Source organism: Oncorhynchus nerka, linkage group LG20 (assembly GCF_034236695.1).
Source record: "Oncorhynchus nerka isolate Pitt River linkage group LG20, Oner_Uvic_2.0, whole genome shotgun sequence".
NCBI lineage: Eukaryota > Metazoa > Chordata > Actinopteri > Salmoniformes > Salmonidae > Oncorhynchus > Oncorhynchus nerka.
This window is the reverse complement of record NC_088415.1, coordinates 31,214,511-31,233,795: the sequence shown is the minus strand read 5'-3', so window position 1 is coordinate 31,233,795 and position 19,285 is coordinate 31,214,511. Positions and strand designations below refer to the sequence as shown.

General features: G+C 40.4%; 4 protein-coding genes across 5 annotated transcripts in view; 2 read left to right on the top strand and 2 right to left on the bottom strand.

Moving 5' to 3' along the window:
- Positions 1–505: 505 nt before the first annotated feature.
- LOC115102278 (UDP-GlcNAc:betaGal beta-1,3-N-acetylglucosaminyltransferase 7-like) lies at positions 506–2,813 on the bottom strand. Its single transcript, XM_029622065.2, has one exon. The coding sequence runs from the start codon at positions 2,282–2,284 to the stop codon at positions 1,037–1,039; it is 1,248 nt and encodes a 415-aa protein (XP_029477925.2). The 5' UTR covers positions 2,285–2,813; the 3' UTR covers positions 506–1,036.
- LOC115102279 (UPF0688 protein C1orf174 homolog) lies at positions 2,759–12,231 on the top strand. Of its 2 annotated transcripts, none has more exons than XM_029622068.2 (4): positions 2,759–2,823; positions 9,521–9,613; positions 10,330–10,701; positions 11,733–12,231. In XM_029622068.2, the coding sequence occupies exons 2-4, from the start codon at positions 9,521–9,523 to the stop codon at positions 11,865–11,867; spliced, it is 600 nt and encodes a 199-aa protein (XP_029477928.1). In that variant the 5' UTR covers positions 2,759–2,823; the 3' UTR covers positions 11,868–12,231. The 2 variants fall into 2 exon arrangements, with proteins under 2 accessions (XP_029477928.1, XP_029477927.1); XM_029622067.2 differs by lacking the exon at positions 2,759–2,823 and adding an exon at positions 8,876–9,230.
- A 134-nt stretch (positions 12,232–12,365) lies between these two features.
- On the bottom strand, positions 12,366–16,661 carry LOC115102280 (DNA fragmentation factor subunit beta-like). The gene is given in 9 exon segments (XM_065006050.1): positions 12,366–13,249; positions 13,408–13,508; positions 13,610–13,783; positions 15,194–15,273; positions 15,425–15,610; positions 16,063–16,189; positions 16,340–16,351; positions 16,353–16,449; positions 16,642–16,661. Coding segments are annotated over 9 exon segments (1,002 nt in total). The 3' UTR covers positions 12,366–13,044.
- Positions 16,662–17,789: 1,128 nt separating this feature from the next.
- LOC115102277 (nephronophthisis 4) overlaps positions 17,790–19,285 on the top strand; it is a 219,305-nt gene continuing 217,809 nt past the window's right edge. Inside the window, exons 1-2 of the mRNA XM_029622064.2 lie at positions 17,790–18,225; positions 18,412–18,573. Of these exons, the coding sequence (XP_029477924.2) occupies positions 18,076–18,225; positions 18,412–18,573 (312 nt within the window). The 5' untranslated portion in view covers positions 17,790–18,075. The remainder of the gene's footprint in view (positions 18,226–18,411; positions 18,574–19,285) is intronic.

Sequence of the window (19,285 nt, the reverse complement as noted above, 5' to 3'; positions counted from 1 at the left end):
TGATTATGAACATGGTATTTTGCCTGCAATGCAGTGAAGAAAACGATGACAACAATAACGTCTAATGTAGCTGGCCCTTCTAACAGTACAACTGTCCCAGCTTGGCCCCCCCAGTTGAAATGGTCTAGAACCGCCACTGGTTCTCCACAACATGGACTAGGGCCCTAAAACCTTTATAATGTGGCATTAGTGACTTAGGTTTGTCTCTTATTTATTCAATTACGTAGGTGTATATATTGTCCTTGTGTATTTTGAGTACATATCCATCAGTATTGACTGTAGATTTACAACCATTTTGTGCACAGATTGAAACATCCATGTTTGATTAAATGAAGCTGGACAGTGCTGATGTTGCTCTTTTTCTGGTTTGTTTGAGATGTCAAAGATGTATTTTAGAGGCACCTGTTGCAATCTTCTACACCAACACTTCTACACCAACAATTAGTGTTTGATATCCACCTAGCAGCCCTCAACTCTTACCCAGCACTGCAGTAAAACACTGATATAACAAATACATATTTATTGAATCTGTTACAAACATCAAACCAAAAACAAGTTTTGACTCTTAAAATATAATTCAATATGTGTTATAGATTTTGTACCTAATTATATTTTCATGTAATCTCCACCTTTTCAGTGTTACTAACACATCCATCATCTCAAAAGCACTAAAACTGTAGCATGAAAAGGGTTTTTCAGTGTCAAAGGCTGCCATTTATTTACAGATTTGGCTGAAAAAGTGGTTCATCTTGTAGACCTAAGGAATGTGCATTTACTTTTTTGGTTTTCCTGTTGGGATTTGGGTCTACCTATCTACATTAGAAAAAACATCAACAAACAGGTAGGTGAGAATGAAAGAATGTCATTCATAAACATTTGTTTAAAAAAAAATCACTGCATGATTGTTCTCACATTCTTTCTTAGTTGGATATTTTTGGTGCCATACTAGGCCTACATACAAATATTACAATTCAATTATAAAATCTTACAATATTTTTGCATAACCTTTGAGTCCTTTTGAGCTGTAGGTTGACACTCATGGTGCAGTCCTTTTGGCGCAAACAAGCTCCTTATTTTCTACTACGCTCCACATCATGAGCAGCTCCTGAGGGCTCAGTTTATGGACTACGATTAGGTTTTTGAAAAAGCACGGTTCGCTGTTCATTGGGCTCACTCTGCGTTTCATGATGCCAAAGGTCCTAAATCCCGGGTGCATCTCAGGTGCCAAGTGAAGCTTCTGGAGGCACATTCCCAAAAAGACATCATCAATCGGATAGAGCTCCAAGTCCTCTGAAACCACGAACAGTCTCCGAGCTAATTGTGAGGACATTAAAAACCCACCACCACCAACATAAGGTGGGTACGGTTTGTCAAACAGCTCTTTGGGGATGTAATATTTGCTCTGGCGGTTTCTGATGGGGATGGCTTTGGATATGGTGTCCCCAACAAATACATTTAGAACTTTGCGGTCCTCAGTCTTGAAACGAATAAGTTCCAGCAAGTTATTTGTATTCACGAAAACGTCATCATCCCCTTTGAATATAAACTTGGCACTGCAGCAGTGAATATCAAACCATTTCAGAAAATTTACCTCTTTCAAGGTGAGGTTGAAAAATGTGTCCATAAAATCCCATTGGAGAATGTCTCCATATATCATGTCCTCATACTCAATCAACTTTTGAAGGTTTTTAGTGTCTTTGCCATTTGTAGCGCTTCCAAGGAGAAACAGCGTTTTTATTCTCTTACCATCAATTGTTTGTTCCCTACCCCAGGTATTGCGCACTGCCTCTCGCCTATCATGCTGTTCTATAACGGATTTCACCACCATGAGCAAGTGCACGTCTCCATTCCTGCACTTATCCGGATGGTTTATCAACATTGGGAAATATCGACAATGTCTATGCAACACAAACTGGTGGAACCTCGTGTCCAAACGTCGAAACCAATCGTTTTCCCTTACGGCTGAATCTTCACTGCAGTTCATAACGTGTACATCCCAAGTAGACGCAGTAGTGTTGGAGACGGTCATCCGTGGCGCATCCAAATCATCACCAATAACTGGCGGCGAGTAGTTTCCCAAACTGCTTTTCAATATGCGTTTTCCTTTGTATAAATCACAATCAGGTCCACACCAACCGGTGTGTCCCATGCTTTTAACCTCCATATCGTCCTTGATGCTGTTATCCACAAGCTTGAACTTTGAAATCATCACTAAAGACGCAAAAACGAGAGACAAGCTCAGGAGAGTTTTCAATATCCTCTTTCTCCTGAAAAAATTATCCATAATTATAGCGCCAAACGCGTATGAATGAATGAGAAATACTTCAATTGAATAGGCACCCCTATTTTCATAGCATTTAATTACTCATTAGTGTCCATTTGAAGTCCATCATTATCCTTTGAAAAATGGAGAGCTGCGTGTAAAATATAGGCTGGCTACAGAGTCAACAGAGAAACTATTCCGTGTCCAGCTACATTGAAAATAAACTGGCTACGCCACCGTGCTATTCCCTTACAATTACTTTATTTTCGTTGAGAAAACAATCTTTGTTACATCATGCAAAAAAAATAAAAAATATTCGATGAGAGATAGTCTACCACATGCAGACTGGTTTGAAAAGTGACTGTCGCCTACGAGCTTCTCCCCTTACTCACTTTTAATTCTCCTCTCACCAGTACACTTTTCTGTGACCAAATGCAGGTTTCTTATTTCACATCACAGGTGGCTCACTAGACTGCGCGTCCTGTTTGTTCACTAGACTTTGAACATCGACAAGGCTAGATATCTAATGTCATAGGATCCTTGAAAAAACGAAGTCTAAGGTAGAGGTTATATTGTTCATTTGATTGCACCTATGCTATTTATTTTTCAAGCATTGTAATGTATTGTCATATTATAATGATCATAACGTTATACTGTGTTATATAATATTGTGTATGATACAATTGCCCATCAAAGTAGCTTCAGAAAACTTGATTAGAATCTGCTGGGGAAATGTGTTTTGCGGCAATCTCCATTAACACAAATATATATATATATGTGTGTGTGTGTGTGTGTGAGAATAGCCCCCGGGGCCAAAACAGTGTAACTTCAGGGGAGGTGTGAGGAAAATCAAGCTTTTAGCACCCCTGTGTGTAGGTTTGGGGGAATTGTCTAACGTCTGTTGAGAGGTGCGTGCAGTGCGCACATTGGGTCAAACTTTGTGTCGTTTTTAAAAAAAATCATAAACTACCACGCTGTTTTGCTAAGTATCTTGGCCTATAAAGTGCATTCAAAGTAAGACACGATACTCAAGTAGTTAGCTAGCAAAACGGTATCGCTAACGCCTGCTGTGTACCAGACTAGCTGGCTAAAAAGTGTCTTCGGTGGGGTTTATTGGCGGCTGACTTCCAACGTCTTTAACTTCTTTATTAACTGTACTGAAGCGCCCCTGCCTCCCGCCTGTCCTAGCTTCTTCTTCCACGAGGTTTAAGGGCGGTTGGCATCCAATAAATGTTGCTTTACCGCCACCTACTACTAGGCTGGAGTATAACTCCCTTATACTTTGCTTGAAAAAAATAAATAAACAAATACCCTACCATCTACTACACTCACCCTACTCCACTATTTTAATCTATTAAGTCCTTCAAAATTCAAAAGGCACTCGCACATCTGAGCAATCATTTTTACAGGTGCATGGCAACTTTTCGGATGTCAAGTCTCGCACACGCAAATACCTCTTTGTAGCTGCCACCACAACCTCTATTTTCTGTGACCTACATTCCACCCCTGCAGGACTGTTGATAACCATTGCTGTAAATGTTAAAATCCAATCTTACTGAAACATATTACTCGTTGGCCTACCCCTCTGTACTGGTACAGATCTACTACTCACACCACTCCTCTCAGGATCCCTCCCCTTTGACCCATATTCCTCTACTTTCTTCACTCCCTCAGCATATGACAACTTCTGTTCTACTCTAACCCTGGAAACCTTTCTTCTTCTGTGGATTTTATATGGCGGTTGCCAACCAACTTTAAGTTTCAAGTTTTAATGCCACAAGTACAGTGAAATGCCTTTCTTGCAAACTAAAAACCCAACAATGGAATAATTAATAACAATGTATTACTAGAAAAAAAATAAGAAAAGGAAATATTTAAAAAGTCAGATTCAATACCAAATGTACATGTGCAGGGATACTGGACTGATGGAGGTAGATATGTATAGGGGTAAGAGGACTAGGCAATAAACAGCGTAGGAGCAGCTTGCATGTGAGTGGGTGTACGGGTGTGTAGAGTCTGTATAAATGTATGTGCATATTATGTGTGAGTGAGAACATAATGAAGTGTTTGTGTGTGTTGGAGTGACAATGTGAGTGTGCATAGAGACAGTGCAAAGATTGAAATAAAAGGTCAATAAAGATACAAGGTAACCTCATAGTCCATGTAGTTATTTTGTTAGCTATTTGTCAGTCGTATTTCTTGGGGATAGAAGCTGTTCAAGCGCCTGTTGGTGTCAGACTTGATGCAGCGGTACCTCTTGCCATGCTGCAGCAGAGAAAATAGTCTATGGACTGGGCACTTGGAGTCTTTGACGATTTTCCCGGGCCTTCTTTTCACACTACCTGATACAGATGTCCTGGATGGCAGGAAGCTCAGCCCCAGTGATGTACTGGGCTATCCGCAGAACCATTTGTAGCGCCATGCGATCGAGTGCAGTGCTATTGCCATACCAAGCAGTAAGGTGCATTACCTCCACCAACTGGACTGGAGTGTGGACCATAGACAAGGCCTAAATCCTAACCAATATTCTCGTCTCTAAGGAGAAGGAATACATAATTAAATATTACATCCTCTGAAGATTTATTTAGCAGTTCACTTAATCCTATCTTTTCAACCCCATTACTCCTCAAAACTAATAACAGTCGCTCCCTTTCCCTCACATATTCCTGGAACTGAAATAAAACATGTTCCACTGCCTCCATCTCCTCCTGACTACGATCACACCTCCCAGTCGGATGTTTCCCCACCAATTTCAATGTACTATTGAGCCTTGTGTGTCCCAGTCTCAGCCTTGTGACTACACTTTCCTCCCTTCTCTCTCGGCCTGAGGACCTCCCTGCCCCCACCTTTTCCTAGATCTTATACAGGAGTCTTCCCTTTCTCTCCCTGTTCCACAACTCTTGCCATTTGTTTTTAACCACTGTTCCCTTGGCAAATTAATTCTACATTTGCAAAAACATTTCTAAAAATGTGTTTTTTGGGGGGGGGGGGGGGACTATTGAATCCATTTTAGAATAAGGCTATAACGTAACAAAATGTGGAAAAAGTGAAGGGGTCTGAATACCTTCCGAAAGCACTGTACATACAGTGACTTGCAAAATTATTCAGAACCCTTGAATTTCTTAAAATTTTATGTTACAAAGTGGGATTAAAATTAATTTAATTGTATTTTTTTGTCAAAAATCTATGCAAAATATTAATGTCAAAGTGGAAGAATTTTTTTTCTTTTAAAGATATATAAAAATTCAACTCTAAAATATATGCCTAGTCGTTGCATATGTATTCAGCCCCTTTGTTCAGTTCTGGAGTCAAATTTGGCTTAACAAATCCCATAAATTACATGGACTCACTGTGTGAAATAATAGGGGTTGAAGTGATTTTTGAATGATTAGCTCTTCCTCTGTCCCCCATACATACAATATATGTAAGGTCAAGTATTGAATTTCAAGCACAGATTCAACTGCAAAGACCAGGGAGCCTTTCGAAAGCCTCATAAAGAAGGGCCGTGATTGGTAGATGGGTAACAATAACAAATGAGACATTTAATATATATTTAAGTACGGTCAAGTTAATAATTATGCTGTGGATTATGTATTAAACCACCCAGACACATACAAGTTACTTGTCCTTCTGAACTGCAGGACATGAATGAAACTGCTCAGACACATTACCATGACACCATTGGTGATTTTTAAATAGCTACAGAGTTCAATGGCTGTAATGGGAGAACTGAGGATGGATCAACAACATTGTAGTGTTGACCTAAATGACAGAGTGAAAAGGAATACAAATATACATCTTGTATGGCACTAAAGTAATACTGCATAGGAACACACTTTTTGGCCTAAATGCAAAGCCTTATGTTTGGGGCAAATCCAACACATCACTGAGTAACTGCCTCTTCATTTTCAAGGATGGTGGTGGCTGCATCATGGTATGGGTATGCTTGACACTGGCAAACACTCAAGTTTTTGAGGATCAAAAGAAACAGGCAAAATACTAGAGGAAAACCAATTTTCAGCAGGACAATAACCTACAACACAAGGCCAAATCTATACTAAAGTTGCTTACCAAGAAGACAGTGAATGTCTTTGTGAAATGAAACACACCACATCCATTTATGTATATAGCGGAGATACTATTTAAAGACACCAATCACCCACCTCCCTTATCCCTTACCAGTCCTTGCAGAGTGATTAGTGGCTACCAGACTTGGAAAAAGCCTGTATGGTTGCAATTTATGACTGTATAGTCCAATATGAATGTTCAATACGGGTGAGCAAATGTGGCTAATTTCACAGTGGTTTCAGAGGCCTGCAATAAGAGATATGACGCTAATATGGGTGTAAACTCTACATAGTTGTGTTCTGTTTGTGTCACTGGGTAGGCTGATACCCCATTTCATGGGTGCCCACTCCATAGGTAAGGCATATACACTCAGTGGCCACCCTGTGGTTCGATCCAACAGGCAGTGAGTCACATGTCCGTGGCTTGCTATATAAAGCAGGCAGACAGGCATCGAGGCATTCAGTTATTGTTCGATTGAATGTTAGAATGTGTAAAACGAGTGATCTAAGCGACTTAGTGTGGTATGATCGTAGGTGCCAGACTCACCGGTTCCAGTATCTCAGAGACGTCCGGCCTCCTGGGCTTTTCACTCACGACAGTGTCTAGGGTTTCCAGAGAATGGTGCAACAAACAAAAAACATCCAGTCAGAGGCAGTCCTGTGGGAAAAAAACAGCTTGTTGATGAGAAAGGTTGAAGGAGAATGGCAAGAATTGTGCAAGCTAACAGGCGGGCCACAAACAGACAAATAACGGACAAGTACAACAGTGGTGTGCAGAACGGCATCTCAGAACTCGTCGTTCCTTGTCACGGGTGGGCTATTACATTTTTACAATCTAGCCAATTTTGATCCCCAATAGGGTCCAGCTACGACGTCATCTCTCAGAGCAGTCATCCCTCAGGGTCTCTATGCTGCCACCTACTGATCAAATCAAATTGTATTTGTCTCATGCGCCGAATATAACGTAGACCTTACCGTGAAATGCTTACTTACAAGCTCTTAACCAACAATGCAGTTCAAGAGATAGAGTTAATAAAATATTTACTAAATAAACTCCAGTAAAAAAAAAATCTATGAATCAAAAAAAAAGTAACACAAGAAATGTACATAACAATAACGAGGCTATATACAGCGGTTACCGGTACCGAGTCAATGTGCAGGGGGACAGGTTAGTCGAGGTGACTTGTAAAGTGACTATGCATAGATAAACTGCTGCTACTTGCTGTTTATTATGTAAATAGGGTCAATGTAAATAGTCCAGGTGGCCACTTCAGTCCCCGTCAACTTTAATGGGGGCCTGTTTGGCCCTCCTTTTCCTATAGTCCACGATCAACTCCTTTGTCTTGCTCACATTGAGAGAGAGGTTGTTGTCCTGGTACACTGCCAGGTCTCTGACCTCCTCCCTAGGGTGTCTCATCGTTGTCGGTGATCAGGCCTACAACTGCTGTGTCGTAAGCAAACTTAATGATGGTGTTGGAGTCGTACTTGGCCACGCAGTCGTGAGTGAACAGGGAATACAGGAGAGGTATAATCACGCACCCCTGACAGGCCCCAGTGTTGAGGATCAGTGTGGCAGATGTGTTGTTACCTACCCTCACCACCTGGGGGCTGCCCGTCAGGAAGTCCAGGATCCAGTTGCAGAGGGAGGTGTTTAGTCCCAGGGTCCTTAGCTTAGTGATGAGCTTTGAGGGTACTATGGTGTTGAACGCTGAGCTGTAATCAATGAACAGCATTCTCACATAGGTGTTCCTTTTGTCCAGGTGGGAAAGGGCAGTGTGGAGTGCGATTGAGATTGCGTCATCTGTTGATCTGTTGGGGCAGTATGCAAATTGGAGTGGTTTTAGGGTTTCTGGCATGATGGTGTTGATGTGAGCCATGACCAGCCTTTCAAAGCACTTCATGGCTACCGAATGCTATGGGCGGTAATAATTTAGGCAGGTTACCTTTGCTGCCTAATATGTTATCTCTCAGATAAAGTGGGGGTTTCGAAAGGAACCAATAAGGAGAAGTGGGGGTTTTGAAATATGCCACTCAAGACGCCGTTTGGGTTATCGGACGTCAGTCATGGTCTGCTGAAATTAAATGAAGGAATTTAATTTAGGCAACAACAACAAAAAAGATGAACTCACTGTTAGAACATTACCTACAGGTAGCCGTGTACATAATGTTATGTTTTTCGTAAATGTAAATGCTAGCTAACGTTAGCTACATTAACTTATTTCACATTCACTTTACAATCTATGTATTATTGAATATTTGAAATAATAATCATAATAATAATAATTGAAATATCAAGTCATGGCGGTCCTAGTAGTTATGGAATTCCAGCGCTTCTAGTGTTAAAATACTCTTTCGAAATCCCCACTTCTTCTTTTTATGGTTCATTTTGAAACCCACACTAATCCTTCAATGGTTCCTTTCGACACCCCCCACTATTCCCGAGAGATGCACTGCACTGGGCGTAGGTGGCAGCCTATCAGTAGGTGGCAGCATAGAGACCCTGGTGGATGACTGAGATAATGTCGCAACTGGCCCCCTCTCAATTTTGACTTTGTGGCTGTGCTAACTAGTGGAAGCCAGCATATCACCTCAATCAGCATTGAACCCGGTGTAAGGTCGAGGTAACCCTACTGACGCATATGCTGTTTTCTTCTCCAAAACTGGAAACGGAAAATAATTACTTGCACGTGACTTCTATACAGAAACTTTTAGTCGGGTTCGGAAGCTGTCTCGGTTCACCACGGCGGCGCTTTATCAGAACCACGAGTTTACAGTTTGCTGACTACCTGTATTTACAACACAATTACTGGATTTTATTAGCTAATTTGGCTACATCCACTGACTGTGAAAAAAGCGACTGTTTACAAGATTGCAAGCCAGCGACCGACATAGCTATCCAGGTAACGTTAAGCTTGTCAGAGTTGGCTAGTTACTTCAGCTACTAACGTTAAGTTAGCTAGTTAAACTCCCACAACAGTATTTATATTATTTTTAACACTTCGGGTAGTTATTTATTACATTTTCCATTGTCTTTGGGAATGGTTTAGTCTTTTATCAGCTAGTGAGGCAGTAACATCAGAGTTTAGTCTGCTAAAAGTGGGGCAGTAACAGTTGGTTAGCCAGCTAGAAGTGTTAGCTAATATCCAGTTGTCCAACTGAGTTAACAACATGTGTGAACTCCTCATTTCAGATGCCGAGTCGAGTTAGCAACTTGAAGCGGCGAAAGGGGATGTGCGCTGTTTCCTCAAGCAGGGTCCATCTCGAGGTGAAGAGTTCAGATAAGGTCGGTGAACGTTTAGTTCTTCTGTTTTCATTTTACATTATGGATTACGCAAGAGTGTAAAGTACTAAAGTAAAAATACTTTAAAGTACTACTTAGTTTTTTGGGGTATTCCTAAAGAAAATAATGTACTTTTTCACTTAATATATTTTCCCTGAAACCCAAAAGTACTAGTTACATTTCGAATGCTTAGCAGGACAGAAAATGGTCCAATTCAGTTACCAAGAGAACATCCCTACTGCCTATGATCTGGCGGACTCACTAAACACATACTTTGTTTGTAAGTGGTGTCTGAGTGTTGGCATATGTCCCTGCCTATCCATACATAATAATAATAGTGGTCTGGGTTTCCTAATAAGGAATTAGAAATTATCCATACTTGTACTTTTGATATTTAAGTAGATTTTAGCAATTCAAATCAAACTTTGTCACGTGTTGAATACAACAAGTGTAGACCTTACTGTGAATGCTTACTTACAAGCCCTTAACCAACAGTGGAATTACATTTACTTTTGATACTTAAGTATATTTAAAACCAAATACTTTTACTCAAGTAGTATTTTACTGGGTAACTTTTATTTGAGTCATTTTCTGTTAAGATATCTTTACTTTTACACCAGTTTGACAGTTGGGTACTTTTTCCACCACTGGGATTGTCATTAATAGTGTCATGGAAGCCTGTTTATTATTTTTAATAAGTTGTTGTTTTGACTTTATAGAGTTCAGGGAAGAGGAGGCATGTTAAAAAAATGAAAATTGAAGACTCAAAAACAGAAATGGCCCTGAATGACTGGATGGTTGGTGGTTGTAGGGAGTCAACAACCATTTCTGAGAGGCTCAGCTGCGATGGTTGCGAGAGGCCTGAAAAGACAAGCTGTGGAGCACCACCAGACCTGGAGGAATTGTGGGAGGGTAAAGAGAACGGTGTGCGATTGGAGTTGAATTACTGTCGAACAAACGGGTTGCCAGAGAAGACGGAGGATGACGAAACAGAAGAGGGTGTTGTGATTGACAAGAGCGTCTTCCTTGATGATGACAGTAACCAGGTTCTTCCTGTGGAAAAGTTCTTCGGAAACATGGAAGTTGTGCAGGTGAGATGAGATTTTTTAACAAGTGTTAGGTGTGATAAACAAGATCCTGGTCTGATGTTTGGAGCACAATGGCTGCGTTTTACAGGCAGCAAAATTATTTAAAAAAAAATCTTAAATGTGTCTTTTGACCAATCAGTACAGTTCAGAAAAGCTATTTTTTTGGTGGGGAAAAGATCAGAATTGGGCTGCCTGTGTAAACGCAACCAATAAAGGTTTCCATCCAACCTTTATTATGCGAGTAATTCTGCTTTCATGTGCTAGTCGGAACAAGAAAGCATGTGGGAAATTTCACAGTTAACTGGTTGAATGCGGCACGTGTATCACTATAACAGGTTAGCAAGTTGGACATTTCCGACAAGCGCGTGAAAAAGTCACAACAGGCCTGATGGAAACATTTGTCAGTAAACTTTCCAAATGTCGACAAAACTAAATACACTAGACAAGTTGATATTTTTGTCTGTAAAATGAATTGTGAGAAATGGCAGCAGAAACTCATGTTGTACCTACTCTGGTCTTGGCACATGAGCTCTAGCCAACAGCTCAGATACAGTGGGGATAAGCTAGTCTATATGATGAGATTATTATGGATAAGGGCGAGGAATATTTTTTATTTGTCAAGCATCGATCATGCCACCAGAATCCGACCCATCTATATTTATTGGAAAGGAGCATCAAGATCACTGCACTTTCATCACCTTGTGAAGTTCATAACTTATTTAATCTGTAGCCTAAAACTGCATGGTTTCCGGAGTTGTAGTGGGAGGATCACATACCATAACATTGTGTCACTCCCAAGTTTACTTCGATATGATAGTTATTCTATCAATATTTCCACGGCCAATTCTTGCATAATTAATTTTACTGACAAAGATCCCACCATGTCAAATAAACAAATTCTGTCTGTATTTATAAAATTGTACCAACACGTTGTTTCCATCACAGCTGTCGTGATCGTCTTTTTATATATGACTTTTTTCGCATAAAAACTGGATGGAAACATGGTTATTGACATGCTGTTATTTGCCTTGTAGGACTGTCCACGGAGATCTACGGCCACTTCGACCTTCAGCAGGAGGGAGCACAGGAGACGACAGTACTATGCCAAAGAGGACAGTGATGAAGAGGGCTACACAGAAATGCAGCAAGATGAAATAGTTGGCACTTAATTTACAGAAATAACCCATTCCTATCAATAGGATGGAATAAAACTTGTCCTTAAACGACCTTAACAAGCCTAACTTCACAGTTGAGCCTGATAAAGTGGATTCGTTCAACAGAACCAGGGTATCAAGTTAATGTTTTGCCAGCATATACCCTAAAGTTATACATCTTTGTATTAATATTTGCACTAACAAAACTTAACTTCGCTTTTCAATTATCTATACTGTATATGGTTTAAATGGTACAGGTTAAGTGCTCAGATTGTTCTATTTATATTGTATCTTTTACAATATTGTTACTGAATGCCTTATGTATGCACGATATTTGTAGTCAAAGTTGCATTGCCAATACAAGAACTTAAATGTTCAATTACCTGTGTCTGCTGTTTTGTATTGTGCTATTGAAACTAAGCAGAACTTTATCACATAATTATCTAATTACACTTACAGGCCATGGAGCTGCGCTCAAATCAGCTGTAATCATCAAATCTGCTTGACTCCAACAATAGTCAAACCTTTAATATTTCAACCCCCCACCCTATGCTCTTCTGGAGTTGAGGATTTGACAGATGTAATCAATATGGTAATAGCTCCACCGATAGGCTGGGTGGAAGTTTCACCATTTGCTTATACCAATCAAATCACCAGGGGTGCATTCAGTAGTACAGAATAATGTTAAACATTTCATTTCAATGGAAGCAGTATTGTTCTGAGCAAATAGTTGAACGGTGTCATTATGGTGGCCCAGAGAGCGACTGTATGGCGTGTGCGACACATTTTGCCATTTGAAATGGTCACATCCATATTGATCAGGCCACACCCACCAAACGTACCTCAAAGGCTATTGAAGACTGGTGTGCGCTGTATTGGGGGGAACGTGTTGTTCAGTACAAACTGACACGCGATGTGGCAAACGTTGAATCGAACGGAACATACCCGTGTGTAGGGCTTGGGACGATTTGCAATTGGTCCATTGACTATTACCCAAACAATAGCTCATGATGGAGTGCTTTAAAATCACTAGCACAAAATGATCAATAAATAAGCTGTTCCCTGCCCATAATTACATTTAGTTATTTACCAGTTATCATGCGTCTTGCACTTCATCCGTTAGCTAGTTAATAAAGAAATACAAAATTCAAGAATAAACAGTAGAAAAACATATACCCTTCACTTTAGAGAATCATTTTCGTTTGCCCTGTTTGTAAATTTTCCGTTTGTCACAGAGCAAGTCATGGGCACCTTTCTTATGGCATACAATATGTACCAGCTTCAGATTCTCCCGAGTAAACAGCAGTTTGTAAAAATAGTCCAGGTTTATGTTGCTGCTCTTGTGTTTCTGCAGTGCTTCCACCAGGGTAGGAATGACTGTCCTCTTCTTTTCAATCCTTGGACAGAAACAGATTTCAGTCTAGATTTGATAAAACTTGTCCTTAAATGACCTTAACAATTGCAATTGATAATCAAGCAAGCTTTTTTGTTACTGTTTACAAACAATTTTGTTGTAACATTCTGAATATTTATAACCGTTATTCACTAAACTCACCCGTGGTCCAAGTTCCAGGTGCTAAAGAGAATCCTGCTCTCTCGGTTTCCATAGGGGTTGATTGAGTGAAGGGACTTGCATTCATCATGGTCAAAAGCACCCTGAGGAAAGGAGAGAGATGGGAAAGGACACAGGATGCTACTGAGCCAAACATAATCTGGTCCTGTTAGTTACCATTATGCTATTATGCTATCAATGTTACCTGACAGGAGAACCATCCTTCCTGGGTGCATAGTCGATTTTGTTCCTTTTCTTTCCTGTTGAAGTAGCAACCATTGTACTTGTCAGATTTCAGCTGCATCACTAAGCACTCTGCAGTCTTCTTGTATTTGTCCTTGAGTTTAGGTTTTTGGATGGTTTGAGCATAACTATGCACCTGTGAATAAGAGAATAAAGTCTGTCACGTGTATTCTTTCCTCAGAAAATAGGGCAGATTACAATTGACAGTATGTATGGAGTAGGCTTGTTATGAGGTACGGCTTTTGATCAGTTCTTGACAGTGCCAACCACTTTCAGCGTGAAACCAAAGCATCAGTAATATACAGTGCCACCAGAAAGTATTCACACCCTTTTTTCCACATTGTGTTACAGCCGGAATTTAAAATGGATTCAATTGAGATTGTTGCTGTCACGCTGAAGCTGAAATGTCTTGAGTCAAGAATTCAACCCCTTTCTTTCGGAAAGCCTAAAGTTCAGGAGTAAAAATGTCCTTAAGTCACATGAGTTGCATGGACTGACTCTGTGCAATAAGTGTTTAACATGATTTTTGAACGACTGCCTCATCTCTGTACCCCACACGCAAAATGATCTAAGGTCCCTCAGTGGAGCAGTGAATTTCAAACAGATTGAACCACACAGACCTGGGAGGTTTTCCAATGCCTCGAAAAGAAGGGCACCTACTGGTAGATATATATATATTTTGAAAGCAGACATTGAATATCCCATGAGCCAGAGTTTAATGGCATAGATGACTGAGGATGGATCAACAACATTGTAGTTACTCCACAATACTAACCTAAATGACAGAGTGAAAAGGAAGCCTGTACAGAATACAAAAATATTCCAAAACATGCAACAAGGCACCAAAGTAACACTGCATTGTCCTGAATTCAAAGTGTTATATTTGGGGCAAATACAATGCATTCTCCATATTTTCAAGCATGGTGGTGGCTGCATCATGTGGGTATGCTTGTAAGGACTGGGGAGTTTTTCAGGATAAAAAATAAATGGAGCTAAGCACAGGCAAAATCCTAGAGGAAAGCCTGGTTCAGTCTGCTTTCCACCAGACACTAGGAGATTAAAAAATCACCTTTCAGCAGGACAATAATGTAAAACACAAGGTCAAATCTACACTATTTGCTAACCAAAAAGCCAAATGTTCCTGAGTGGCCGAGTTACAGTTTGTACTTAAATCTTTGGCAAGACCTGAAAATGGTTTTCTAGCAATGATCAACAACCAACTTGACAGAGCTTGAAGAATTTTGAAAAGAACAATGAGCAAATTCTGCACAATCCATGTGTGGAATGCTCTTAAAGACTTGCCAGCTGGAATCGCTACCAAAGGTGCTTCTACAAAGTATTGACTTAGGGGTGTGAATACTTATGTAAATGTGATATTTCTGTATTACATTTGCCAACATTTCTAAAAACATGTTTTCACTTCGTCATTATAGGGTATTGTGTGTAGATGTATAGAAAAATTATTTAATCAATTTTGAATTCAAGCTGTAACACAACGTGTAATAAGTCAAGTGGTATGAATACTTTGAAGGCACTGTAGCTTCACCTCCTTCATGTATCCACGAATCCTGTTCTCACAGTTGTACTTCATGTAGGCCGATTTGGTCTTAAATCTGTCATCAATTCCTGAAAGCCCAAAAATAGAACGGTATAACCGTAAAGAGAGTTTGTTTCAGATTAAAAAATAAAAATGTCCTTGTTTTTCTCCATCTTTCTTTTGGCTGCCACATCGTTTCCTGCAGGATTTCTATCCATCCCAAGATTGAGGACTTGTTACCTTGGAACCAGTCTTCATCGTCTTCTCTGTTTTCAGCCTCAGAGCTGTCCTTCAAGTGCAGGAGCAGGTCCCCCAGGAGTCTGCGTCTCTTTGGAGACCGCTCGTTTGAGAGAAGCCCCTTAGCCGCATCAATCAGAAGATCTGAGTTCCTGTCGGTGTCCAGCAACCGGCCTATGTCGCAGACAACTGAAATAATCACAAATCATAACAGTTATTTCAATTGGTTCACAGAACAGCCTCTGTTAACCTAAACATCGGAGTCATGGCACCCATGTAACCGACTGTATTTGAAGCCCAGACAGCCTCACTGGCAAGTATCACTGGCAGGCATGGTTAGGCTACTCAATACATGGGCCTGGTTAACCGCTCTTCCTACGAGTGAAAGCAAGGCTATATTTCCATTACTTTTACCAATGCATCCCTTTCAAATCAATCACCACAAGGTTATGCATATTTGTATAAGTGCATATTTAAGTTAGTATTGTTATCATTTATTTACCATGCACAGCTACATAAAGTAGGTCCTAAACCCTATATGAATGTGCATTGTGCATGCCACATAGTAACTAGCCAACTAACAACCTCAGACTATGTTTCTTTTTTTACAATCTTTTAGTTACTTTTAATGTTTCACTCACAGCCGCTCCATCTCTCATCCATGGCAAGAAGGACAAGTTCAGCATTGTCTGGAAGACTTCGGAAATAGTCCTCTGTCAATTCTGTTCCATCTTCATACAAGGAAATATGCGAACCGACGAGTGGAACCTAGAAGAAAATTATTCACATAATAATTTAAACAAAATAATGTAACTTTCATTATCGCCACTTCCTGGTTGCAAGTCTAGACCCGCTGTTATGGTCTGGTATTAGCAGTAGAATGTGCTAAACATAGCAAGCTACTGGACGAAATCGTACCTGTAGAAGTTTTACTCCCCTTTTTGAGAAGCTCTTTCAGACTTGTTGCTGCCACCCCATATTTTTTTGTTTCATTCAGGCTTCTTATTTTGACAAAAGATGAAGAGGATCTCAATTGTTATAGTACTTATATTCTGTATGTCAGGGGCCTGATTTTATAGGTAACAGTATCCTACTTGATTCTATTGTGTGGCCACATTATCCATCTTACAAATGTGCTCTCTAGGATGTAAGTTTTGGTCCAGAGCAAAGACATATTTCGACCAGAGTTCACAGACCATCAAGCTAAGCTTAGGCCTCACCGCTTAGGCCTCACCCCCATCTGAGATATCTACTGCAGCCCTCACCCTCCACATACAACACCCATCCTGTCAGTCATTCTGTTAAAGGTCGCTCGTCTTTTCAGTTCGCTGCAGCTAGCGACTGGAATGAGCTGCAATAAACACTCAAAGTGGACAGTTTTATCTCAATCTCTTCATTTAAAAACTCAATCATGGACACTCTTACTGACAGTTGTGGCTGCTTTGCGTGATGTATTGTTGTCTCTACCTTCTTGCCCTTTTTGCTGTTGTCTGTGCACAATAATGTTTGTTCCATGTTTTGTGCTGCTGCCATGTTGTGTTGCTACCATGTTGTGTTGTCATGTGTTGCTGCTTTGCTATGTTGTTGTCATAGGTGTCTCTTTATGTAGTGTTGTCTCTTGTTGTGATGTGTGTTTTGTCCTATATTAAATAAAATAAAGAAATCCCAGTCCCCGTCCCCGCAGGAGGCCTTTTGCCTTTTGGTAGGCCATCATTGTACATAATAATTTGTTCTTAACTGACTTGCCTAGTTACATAAAGATTAAATAAAACAGCTGGTGAGTGTGCTATGCAAGTTCTCCCCATTTCACCTAGTGGTGGCATTGGCCAGTGTATTTTAACAGTCAATCCCTAGGAAGATAGAATATGATGTCCAAATTATTAGGATTTGTTATGGTCCTCCTCACCCTGACCACTACAGTATACACAAGGCTGTATTTAAATCCAAATGTAAATGGGTCTGTGGATGAGGATCGTTTTGCATAGAGAATATGCAATGTCCAACAGTATGTATCCTTCCCAAACCAGAGGGTGGCGATATGGACACGTGCTGGTCTCCCGCTCTCTTTAGTACATTTTGAACGAATAAGAAGAAGGCATAGCAACGTTAATATCACCGTAGTAACCGATGCCAAGTGACGGGAGAAACCAATTTAAAGGGAATAAAGGGTAATAGAACAATTTCATTCAGGTCATTTGGTAATCCTGCATTTACATAATCCATTTTAAAATTAACATCTTTAATCTTTGAATATGTCAGTCGATTTGATCAAATATATTTTTTTACTATTCGTACCTTCATTTATTTACCTTTTAAATCTTTACCCCCTTTTGAAAGTCAGCTATTTTGCTTCCCCTGTTGCCAACATGCCTGGATAGCTAGGATTTCAAATAAGCGAGGGTAAACAGTGATTTTTATACAACTGCGCGACATTTTACTTGCTAGTTTGGGTAACAATCTTATTTTCTGAGGTTTGAGAATAGTGCAAAGTTCGCTTTGGTATCTTAATGAACAAGTCCTAATGTTAGCTAACGTTACTTACTGATAGCAAACACACCAAACAAAACCCACTAACTAGCAAGCTAGGTGTTGTTGTTTTAGCTAAATATAGCTAGCGAAATTTGACTTTGCTGCATACTCGAAATATCCTCTCAATGACCGACGACTGGAAAGGACTGTTTGAGAGAGGACGGGTGATTCCTCCACACAGCCAGACTGTTCGACTGGCACAGGACTCATCCCACACCCATTCTCAAGGCTTCCAAATCATCCTGAAGCATCTTGATGGACCTCACATTCAACAGGTAGGCCTACGCCTTATTTGCATAAACCTGGCATCCGAAGAGTTAGCTAGCTAATGCCATTCGCAAGTTTGATTCTAGCCCGGCCTGGTAGGTAGACAAACGTTAGTAGAGTTGCCAATGTTTAGTTAGGGACCCGTTTCTAATTGACTTCCAGTTACAAACATTTCTACTCCCCTCATCACTTAGGAGAAGAAGGAAGGGGAGTCAGAAGGGAATCGAAAGAGGGAACCAGTCAAGTACCAGCTGAGTGTTTCCCTGTTTGATACCAGCCACCAGCACTTCTTCGGGAGAACGTTGAAGAGCTCACCCCAACAGATGAGTGGTGTCCACAGGGCATTGTTTAATGAGGTATACAACTGTTCTAGGGAAACACACAGTTAACATTGTCAACCACATTATCCTGAGTGGTTTTAGTATTATAAAGGAGCGGTTTACGCTGATACGCCCTGTTGACACTGCCTACTCCATTGATACCTAAAGTCACTGGCCCTGTTTGAAGGCATCACATCTGTGATGCATTGTGAGCTAATTGTGACTTACTGATCTACAATACAAATAATAAGTAGTTATGTAAGCATGCAAGGTGGTTTGTAGATCAGTCAATCGGGAGTCGCCTGTAAAGCCCACAATCGTTCAATGGCTTCAGCTTTACGTGTTGTCTTGACAGGCTTAAGAGGCCAGACCCAGTGCCCTATTCAATCAACTCGAGGAAACCGTTTTAAGTTGATTGAATGTTCTCGCTGGGAGATTTAAAAAAAACTTTCATACCGATAGGCGGCTCTGGATTTGCTGAGGTACAAGAAAGCCAATAATTTGCGTTGGATTTGATACCTTGTACTTATGCACCATAGACCGATGATAAGAAGCAAACAACAAGAAGCGATTGCTGACTTCTCTGTGAATTATCAACAAAGCTGACTGCAGAACTGAAGGCAGTTGGGTAACATGTCAAAAAGTTAACTTTTTGCCTAATCTCTGGTACGAGAGCCTTAGTTTTTGAGCAGTTTGTAGTTGCCAATGGTTGTTTTTGGACAGGGCTAGAATGTCCGAGGAAAATGGA